Source organism: Chaetodon trifascialis, chromosome 23, assembly GCF_039877785.1.
Source record: "Chaetodon trifascialis isolate fChaTrf1 chromosome 23, fChaTrf1.hap1, whole genome shotgun sequence".
Classification (NCBI taxonomy): Eukaryota; Metazoa; Chordata; class Actinopteri; order Chaetodontiformes; family Chaetodontidae; genus Chaetodon; species Chaetodon trifascialis.
In genome coordinates this window covers 5390909-5400685 of record NC_092078.1, presented here as the reverse complement: position 1 = coordinate 5400685, position 9777 = coordinate 5390909, and the positions used below count along the sequence as shown (strand labels likewise).

At 42.5% G+C, this 9777-nt stretch overlaps 1 protein-coding gene across 1 annotated transcript; it reads right to left on the bottom strand.

Moving 5' to 3' along the window:
- Nucleotides 1-478: 478 nt before the first annotated feature.
- LOC139351769 (kelch-like protein 33) lies at nt 479-5791 on the bottom strand. The gene is made up of 6 exons (XM_070993775.1): nt 5161-5791; nt 4416-4858; nt 3618-3860; nt 3245-3495; nt 1845-2015; nt 479-1007 (listed from the first exon to the last, which is right to left on the bottom strand). The coding sequence occupies exons 1-6, from the start codon at nt 5789-5791 to the stop codon at nt 479-481; spliced, it is 2268 nt and encodes a 755-aa protein (XP_070849876.1).
- Nucleotides 5792-9777: the final 3986 nt, after the last annotated feature.

Below are 9777 nucleotides of genomic sequence, written 5' to 3'. Positions count from 1 at the left end.
TGATGTATAAAATCAGTGGAGTTCCCCTTAATCTTTTCCCCTCTGAGTTAAAGAGGCTAAAATGGATATTTTTATAAGAATATATCAAAGAACAATATGAAACAATGTGACGATGGGACAAGGGCTGCCCAGATAAACCTGGAGAGATTTAACAGCTAAATCAGTAGCTCTCTTCAGCTTTACGGAGCTTTATAGCTTTATCTATTTGGGCTCTATCTTGACTCAATCTTGAAAGTACTCAAACTTGGTCCCATCTCAGACTCTTCTAAGGTGGGCCTGCCCTGCTGTTATTGAGCCACCTTTAGCGTGTTCAGTGTCTCTGATGTGCCAGATACAGTCAGCACAGCGCCTGGTTGCACCTCTACCTCTTGTTGGGGATCAGAGTTCCATCAACAGAATTACATTTCTCACCTTCGATTTATTTATTGTGATTTTCTTGAACCAGAAGCAAAATCAACCAGTGCGGAAATGAAAACCTTCAATGTGCATCAGACAGGTCAGGGAGTGGCAGGGAACAAGCTGCCAGATCTGTGTATGGGTGTGGCATAGCCCCCAGGTTTTCCCAGCACCCCTCCACAGGGTCATAACAATGCACCCACTGGGTATCCCTTGCTGTGTTTGCTGAAGACCCTCCCATCACATATAACCTCCCATCGAGCACGGTTGCACCTGGTGACAGATGAGGTCGAGGCAGGGCGGGGATGGAGGACCAGGAGTCATGAGTGGCGTCATATAGTTCACAGAGGAGTTGGTCTCCAAAGCCCACGCAGAGCGGCTGCAGCCCACCAGCTACCACTAACCCGCTCCCCAAGGCTAACATGACGTGGCCGGCGCGTCCCACTCCCACAGTCATCGGTGCTCTGGTGGAACAGCCGCGGGAAGGATGGTAGTGCCACATAGAGGGAAGGCAGCGATGATGGGAGTCGCAGCCTCCGGAGATGTAGATCTGGCCGTTCAGGACAGCTGCAGCGTGGGCGCTGACAGCGATGTCCAGAGGGTGAGCCCGTCTGCAGGGTAGAAGACCAAAAGCTGCGAGCAGAACGACTGTATGTGCTGCTTCAGAGGAAACTAATAAATTATATATACTGTGTGTTTGTTCTAAATGCTCTTTCTCAAACATTCTGGCCTCAAAGTTAAAATCCACCAGTGGGACACGTAAAGTTTGCGTGTTAGTTTAGTTATTTCCTGTTTTATACTGAAAGCTGTCCTCATGTGTCATCTTTTTCTTTACTTCCTGTGTCTTCCCACCATTGTGATTGTTGATTTGTTTCACCTGCCCCTCATTAGCCCGAGTGGTTATAAGTCTGTGGTTTCCCTCAGCCTGTTCCAGTTTGTCTTAGTCCCTCGTGTGTTGAGCGTTTCACCCCTTTCCTGTGTTTTTGGATTTTTACCTCCTCTGTGTTGGTTTTGTTTGCCTGTTTGGGCTGCCTTCTCTGGTTTTGACCCTTGTCTGTCTGACCACCTCTTGCCTTTGTTTCCCTGTATGCTGGGGTTTGTGTACTTACTGACTTGTCTTTAGACTTTCCTAGTTCTCCTGTCACAGTTTTGGGGATAAAATTACACGGTTAGGTTTGGGGAAAGATCAAGGTTTGGCTTTAAATGGACCCTTTCTCCCAACTTTAAAATGTTAGAAAGGCTAAAATCTCCCATGTTCTTATTTTTCCCATCTTTTTACCCAAGTTGCAAAGCTAAGACATCACAACAATGTGACTGACCAGCTGCAGTATTGGTCCTGGAGCAACAATTATGATGTTGTAGGCACACCAACATGGTGATATCAGATCGTGCCTGTATAACTTGTTCCGTCCAAGTCATGAAACGTGCCCTCCAGTGTTATACTGTACCTCCAGGTGTTCTCCTCAGGACTGTAGTACTCAACAGCATCCAGGTATTGGCTGTCATCGCGGTTACCACCCAGAGCGAAGACCTTACCGTCCAAACACACGGCAGAAAAGTAGTCCCTTTGGCACAGCATGTCAGGTAGGCGTTCCCATTTACACTGAGACAGGTCAAACCTATACAGAGAGGGACAGAGGCTGACGGAGAGCAGGTAATAGCACTATGAATAGAAAAAAAAAACTTTATTGCAATTTTTCCAGACATTTTCTGTGTATAGTGAGGAATCTTCATTAAACACAGTGGCTGATGCTTGATTCATCTCTGGCTTTGTCGTTACACTCTACAGCTCCCTGAAATGTCCAGTGTTGAAACTTAACTCTCCTTTCAAAACATTAGGCAGGATGTTGCACAATGGGGCTGTAAGGCCTGTTTTGAATATGAGCCACCATGACAGGTGATATTAAAACATCAGGAAGCTTATCTATAAAATCAGAATTACATTACGATAAACTTGTATTTTGGAGGGAGGCCAGCATCAACAGTGGAGATGTTGAGTCGTGTCACACCGAGACGATCCTGAGGGTTTTAGGTTTTGAGCTGTGTGACAAGTTAGGAACCTTATATATCTTTTACCCATAAAAGAAACACTGAACTGCATATATCAAAAAGGCGGGGCTATCAGCCAGGGTAACCATCACCACAAGCTTTGCAGGAAGATGTTGCATCACATTTATGATGCAGATTCCATCCTGCAACTCCGGGTGAGTCAACCCTGCCCCCTCCCCAGGCCAGGAAAACAGAACACACCCACAAGAGACAAGAACAGCGAATGTGCAGGCATGTTTGATAGAAGGAAGAACAAATTGTCTAATAGTCATAGAAACCTTTTAAGTATGTTATGAATCTTCTCGTCTGTGCCATAAAGTACCAAAAAAATCACTGGATCCAGTTTCTCAAATGTCTGTTTGTTGATAGTTAGTCTTCTATGGTATTAAGCTGAGGTTTTTTTGGACTTTGTTTGTACAAAACAAATCTGAAGATGTTATCCTGGGCAAATTGTAATGACATGTTTCACTATTTTCTGACTTTTTATGGGCCAAACAGTTCATAGTTAAAATGAAAATAGCAGGTAGATTAATTGAAAATACGTTATTTGCAGCCCTAGCACAGAATGTATTGTCTAATTATTGCCACATTGGCCTTTTAGAGACATTGCAACTGAGACAAAAACACATTTTAGCATGAAGATGTGAAACGCTAAATTTTTTTTGGATTATCTGGAGGTACTGGCACAAAGTCTGAACAACCATCAGCTCTGTTACTGGCCTTTATCAATCCTACTTGCTACACACACACACACACACACACACACACACACACACACACACACACACACACACCCTACCTCCAGGCAGACTTGAGGATATCCAGCGCTCCGTAGTACTTGCGTCCTCCCAGGACATACAGTTTGTTGTTGAGAAGACAGACACAGTGTCTGAACCGGGCTGGTTCAGGGATCTTGGTGAACGGCCTCCAACCTATGCTTCTAATTAGATCAGGTCCACGATGGAACTGCTGAGCGAACCACAAGGTCTGGCTGGGAACCCTCTTCATGAAATCATCATCGACAGTGTCCCCACAGACCAGAACCAGGACCTGAAACCCGATTATAAACTAGATTTCTACAGACTGGAAACTTCGAAAGTAGAGAACATTTAAAAGATTTCTTTGACTCCACACCTAAACTAATACAATAATCTGATTTTTAAGAAAAATACCTGGTTTGGGGTGCGAGGTCGGCATTCTGGCCCTCTGTAATCCCCCTCCAGGAGACTATGGAGTAGCTCCAGAGTACCTCTGGCCCCAGAGATCCTGCGGAGGAGGCTGCAGCTCAGGACCTCCTGCAGCTCAGAGTATCTGAGGAGTGTGAAACGAACATGGTGGAGCAGGCCAGGCAGAACTGGTAGCCTCCCTTTAGGGTCGTCCTCCACCCAGCTCATTACTGCTCTGAACACCACTATCTAAGTATGAGGAAGGGAAATTCACATAACTTTACAGGCTTAAAAATCTGTATATGTTGGGATAAGATGTGGTAATGGCAAATGTGTGCACACACAAGGATCACACAGTCATTAGTTACATCCTGACTGAATGAAAACATACATCCCAGTTCTCAAAATTCCTTACTAGGGCATGTTATGTGCATTTTTTGCATGTCATGACATGAATGGGACCCTCTAATTTCGTGCTGGAGTTGTTGTCTACCACTGTGTCATTCATGTATAAACCACCAGATGGTACCAAAGTAAAATATTTTCAAATCCTGTGCAAAAGGGCCAGCAGGAACAATGTTCTATGGCCACTGATGCAACAGTTACATCTGAGATCTGCTATGAAAACCTGCCTGAATTAAAAATCATTCATTCACATAATATCAAACTGTACAAGTTACAAAAAGGTCTTACAGGTCACCAGTACAAAAGGAAAAATACAAGTATGTGTTGCTTCTAACTTAATTTCTAAGTGCATATTTATTTTTTGTAACCCAGATAGTTGTGGAAGTAAAAAAATACTACCTCACTCTCTACACACAATGAGTCCTTCTCAAGCAATTTGACCAGGAGACAATAGGGGACATCCTTGAACTTCTCCCCTGCAGAGATGCACTGGAAGTGGGCTAGGATGTACTCCTCTGCAGCCTGCCCCAGCTGGACCAGCCCATAGGTCTCAGCCAGGACCAGCACATCCAGACAGGTACTTTCATCCATTCTGTCCTGCAGGAAGTTGATGCATAGTGAGTGCGCCCCCTGCAGCTGGAACTGAAACAGTGCATCTGTGAGCTCCCAAATCTGGCTCCAGCCCAGTCTGAGCTGGCCTGTATAGATGAAGCCCAGTATGGATTTAATGACCCAGGATGCTACGCCTCGCAGGCACACAATGTCCTCAGTGGACTCCCGTAACCCTCCACAGAGCAGTGCCCGGAAATAGTCCCCACCTGCTGCTAACACCACACGGTGTGCTGAGGGATAAAGGAAGGATAAAGAAACAGACAGATGAAAATAAAGGATGAGAACAAGATAAACAAGAAGGCATGGACAGACAGGTAGAAGGCTTTTTCACAAAAACTACTCCAGAAACACTTAAAAAGGTCTTTCAACAGGGCTGCACTAGGCCACAGACCCCGCAAACCTTAAATAATGGTGTTATACTACTTTCACTTTCGAATTCATACAACTATTACCCTTTGTCATTTTAGAACAAACAACCAATGCCTCTGATTTCTGGCGAGGACAGTCTAGAGGACATCTTTGGTTACCTTACCCAAGTATCTTTCTCCACTGTCTGCTTGTATTGTGATGTCACAGCCAACACCTCTCTCCCACATGTCCTTGATGATTGCCAAGCTCCTCTCTCTCTCTGTGGCTGCAGAGATTGTGACCTTTGACAAGCACCTTTGCATCAGCCTCTCCATCTCCAGACACTTGCAAGCATTCATCACCTCTTCCATCACCCCCTCTTTACTCAAGTCCACAGTCACGTCCCTGCAGTACGCAAAGTCCAGAATGACCTTTAACCCAACTGGGGTCAAACAATGGCTGATTTCCTGCAATCCAAGGCCAGATTTTTGCTTTGAGTCAAAAAATGCATCGGGGGTTTGACTGGCAGCTGCCAGCACAAGTCTGTGAGCTCTGAAGGAGTTGCGTTGGAGGGGAAAAATGCAGTCCAGGAGTAGTTCTTCCTCCTGAAGGCCATGTAGGCGAGTGAAGAGGGTGTCTGAGTGTGAGGGAAGGGTGTAGGAGACCAGACCTGGGTCCTTGGAGAGAGATGACTGGAGATGGTGAAGAGGGTGATGTACTTCAGAGTCTGGCATGCCCTTTAATTCTGTACCTACACCACGTTTGTGGTTCTGAAGGCGAGTTCTTGGTCTTCTTTTTTGCCCAGCATCATCCATATCTGTTTAACTTTCTCTGTGTTTTCCTTCTCCTCCTCCACCTCTTCCTGTTCCTCCTTCTTTTTGTTTCTCTCTGTAATTGGTTGCTGTGTCACTTGGTCACCACTTGCCTGTCATGACCAGACACTTTGTGTGAGAGTGCTTTGTACAAAGAAAGCAAGGACAAAAAGGCAGAGGCAAAACAAGGAAAAAACGAGGGCAGAAGGGAGGAATGCTGAGTGCTGCATTCCTAGAAGTGTCACATACATAGTCACTGCTCTTATTTACTTTGACATTAGGACATCAGACCCGCATTGATCGCCCTCGTGACCTCTTAGGTGTCTTCTTTTTACAATGTCATTGTGACAGACACTCCCACAGGAGTTTACAAGCATGTCAGTCACACTGTTTAGCAATACACAGACTTAACCCTGTTACCTGCATGTTGTACATCACAGAGGTCAATATACAAAGAGTTAAACCCAATTTTGAAATGTTTGCAAAGCACTTAGTGTTTCTACAGGTTGCCTGCTTACAGATATGGGATACAGCACACCATTTGTTTAACTGCTGTAAACGAAGTCTTCACTTTTTACAAATGGTTAATATCTCATTTTGGAGAGAGACTCTGCGTAGACACCTACCTCAGTGATTCCTCTGCCAGTGTGGGTGTAACGAGTGACTTTGACCAGGGCACAATGGCATTGTGAGCATGTAGGGTGCAGGAGGCGATAGAGCAGGTTTAATAATAGCTGGGTTCTGGCACTGTGAATCATACACTGCGAGAAGTTTCCACCTAAAGAAGTCCCTCAGTGTGGAGCCTGAAAAGCCTGTTTTTCTCACACCAAAGGAAATTTTTTTTTTTTTTTTCAAAGCAAATTTGAAATTAAAGACACAACATTTCGTTATTACAAGAGTAGCCGGCTAGATTTCAAGATATTCTATTTTCAAGAAACCCATCCCATCAAGTGTTACAGATGAGGGAATCTCACCAACATGACCTCCTGATACTTCCTTTCTTTATGGGTAATTATTTAAGGCATAAACTTTATGAAATCACTTTTTTTTCTTCCGTTCTTTTTCTTGCAGTGTGTAAATGTCAACATCAACTACTGTTTTTTCACATTCCACAGGTAAACAGGTTCATTGGTGACAGGTGAGAGATCATGATTGGGTATGAAAGGACCATCCTGGAAAGGCTGAGTCATTCACAAACGAGGATGGAGGGAGGTTCACCACTTTGTGAACATATGATTGGATAAAGGATATCACATGGGCTCAGGAACACTTGAAAACGATTGCATTCTGTATTTGTTCATGTTTTACACAATAGTTTAGGTAAAATACAAGATTTTCTGTCATATTTTAAAGCTTAAAAACTGTCTCTGTGAGTTTATTCGTGTGTGGATGTTAGGAGCCAAATTTTTATTGCACCTCACTATCTGTTGTTGACACAATATGTTTAAAATTAGACAATCATTAACTAGTTTTTGAATAGATATAGATTTACATTGTTTGGTGTCTTCAGACATTTGGCGAATGAAATGGTGTTTTAGAATGACATGACTGAAGTCCATGCTGAGGTGTTAAAAATAGACTGGGGATGGTGGTGTTGGTGGTATCTCATACTATTTTTAGTGTGTAACTTGTGAAAGCAAAGGAGGGCCTGGAGTCTCTTCCGGTGTATTACTGACATAAACATTTCTAGGTCACGTACAATCAACAATTCTGAAAAATCCCAGGTTGACTCATTAGCTGAGCTGTTGCCTCATCTCTGAACCTTTAAAAAGATGTCATTTATGATTATTTTTGCATTGAGAAAAACATAATTAAAAATATTTATCTTCGAATACTAATCTTACTTGGATTTTTTGAGTGCCAGAAGTGAAAATTCATTATCATGAAACAATGATGAACATAAACATTGTGACATTTTTGGTATGTGCTTTCAGGAAAATCAAAGAAAAATCAAATGTGTCTTGTACTTGCGTTTGTTCTTCTGTTTACTCCAAACTTTGTGGTTTCTGCCTCCAGTAACATGAAACACAGCGCTTCCTGTTGAGTGGCAAATATTTATTTTCTCAGAGAACAACTCCCACAAACTAGACATGGACAACAGAAAATATAAGGGGTTACCTGGGTACATATGTGTGGGAAAAAATATTGTCAAAAGGCACTTTAGGTGTATTAAAATGTTATGCATTATCAATCAAAAATTGTATTTGTATTTTATTGTGTGAAAATCGTAAAAATAAAGCAATGATGAGTGTGTGAAAAAATTTATTTGAAGGTTTCTGAAAGATTCATTGTAAAATCTTCTGAATAACACATTAGCATGACAGAAAATTATTTTTTATGAAAATCTCTCATATGTATCTTTTTTTAGTGTGCATAATGAGTGTGTGGGGAGGGAGCTGGGGAAGATGGGAAGGGATGCCACCTACCTCAAGTTATGAATATAAGGAGTCTCAGTGTGAAATGAAAGAAGGAACACTTCACATCTGCTGACAGACGCTTATACACCTGGAACAGAAGAACTTGTGTGAGTATTTACATTTTTTTTGGGCTCCAAATTTTCTACAAAATATGAAATGCTTTCATATGTCAGAATAATTCAAAGGTTTAATCTGACTGCTGATTGGATACATTTTTGGTGATGCTGTGAGTTTTTATAACTGCTGATACTCATTTTCCTTTTACCACATGACATCTGACTCATCAATGGAACTGACAAAAGCTGACTTATTTCATTAGTTTGTTGGAGCTTATTACAGTATCATGACCAACATATTGAGCTACATACATTTTAATATCTCTGGAACACAGGGAAATCTGCTAATAAAACCCTAACAACCAGTTTAACAATCTTTTGTTACACTGAAGGTTGTCCTGTAGGTAGGAAAAAGCAGGCGCATCATAGACGAGCTCAGTATCTCGTACAGAAGAAGACTCCCACACACTGCCCTAGCATCCAAGCCTGAATCAGTAATTAGTCAAATGAGAGTTCATTTGGCTGTCTGATCCGTGAAATGAAATGGTTGCAGTGGAGAATATTCACAGTGTATTCAAAGCTTCATCTCACTTTTTTTTTATGAAAGGGGAATTCTACTCATCAATGTCTATTTACAGTTCCAGAAGGTGTTGTGCACAATCTGCTAAATTTCCTTATGTGATGTCACTTGAGTCAGCGTCTCCTCATCTCTGCTTGAGGCTTGCATCTAGAGGCTAAATTGCTACTAGCATAACACAACCAAATCCCTAACCAAACTGTCAGGGTTGAGTTGTGTGATGTGATGTGAGATTTTGTGTTTTCACTGCACCCTTGTGGCAAAAAACAATGAATGCTGCTTTAAGTGTACAGAATAGGATAGGAGGCAGTCTGAGAAGAAATGACTAACTCTTATCATTGAGTATCAATGTGGCATCTTGAGCATTAGCAATTAAATGAATTCACGTTTCCCTCTTCAGTTCTCGAAGGACTGGTGGCTATCATTTCTGTATCAGTGAGCTCTCTCATTAATTCTTCAAAAACAAACACAAGCTAACATTTCTTAATCAGACATTCTTTCCCCCTACGCAGGAAACAGTTTGAAGTGCTGATGGGGCAGTCTGCATCCAAGCGTGACAGGCTGGTCCTGGGTGTTTTCCCTCGTGTCCGCTTCTCAACCAATGAGGAAGGACCTCCCAGGTACTTTTCACATCACTTTGATGCCAGGAGCCAGCAACAAGATGGTAACCTCCAAATTCCTCCAACCATCGTTGTCTCAGATGTGGATTCAAGGTTTGTGTTGTTATCTTCTAGTGCCCATTTTCACTTTCCACATCAGGTTTTTCTTTCGAGATCGAGATTTTTCACCATGTACCAGCATCTAGTGGCCATGAAAGGACCTGCAAGTCATGCCAGTTTATAATTTACTGCCATATTTGTTGTTATATTTTTTGTTTAATTATACCACTTTTGCTTGGACCTCCTAAGGAACAGTCCATTAGAGTGCCGGGGCTCAAGG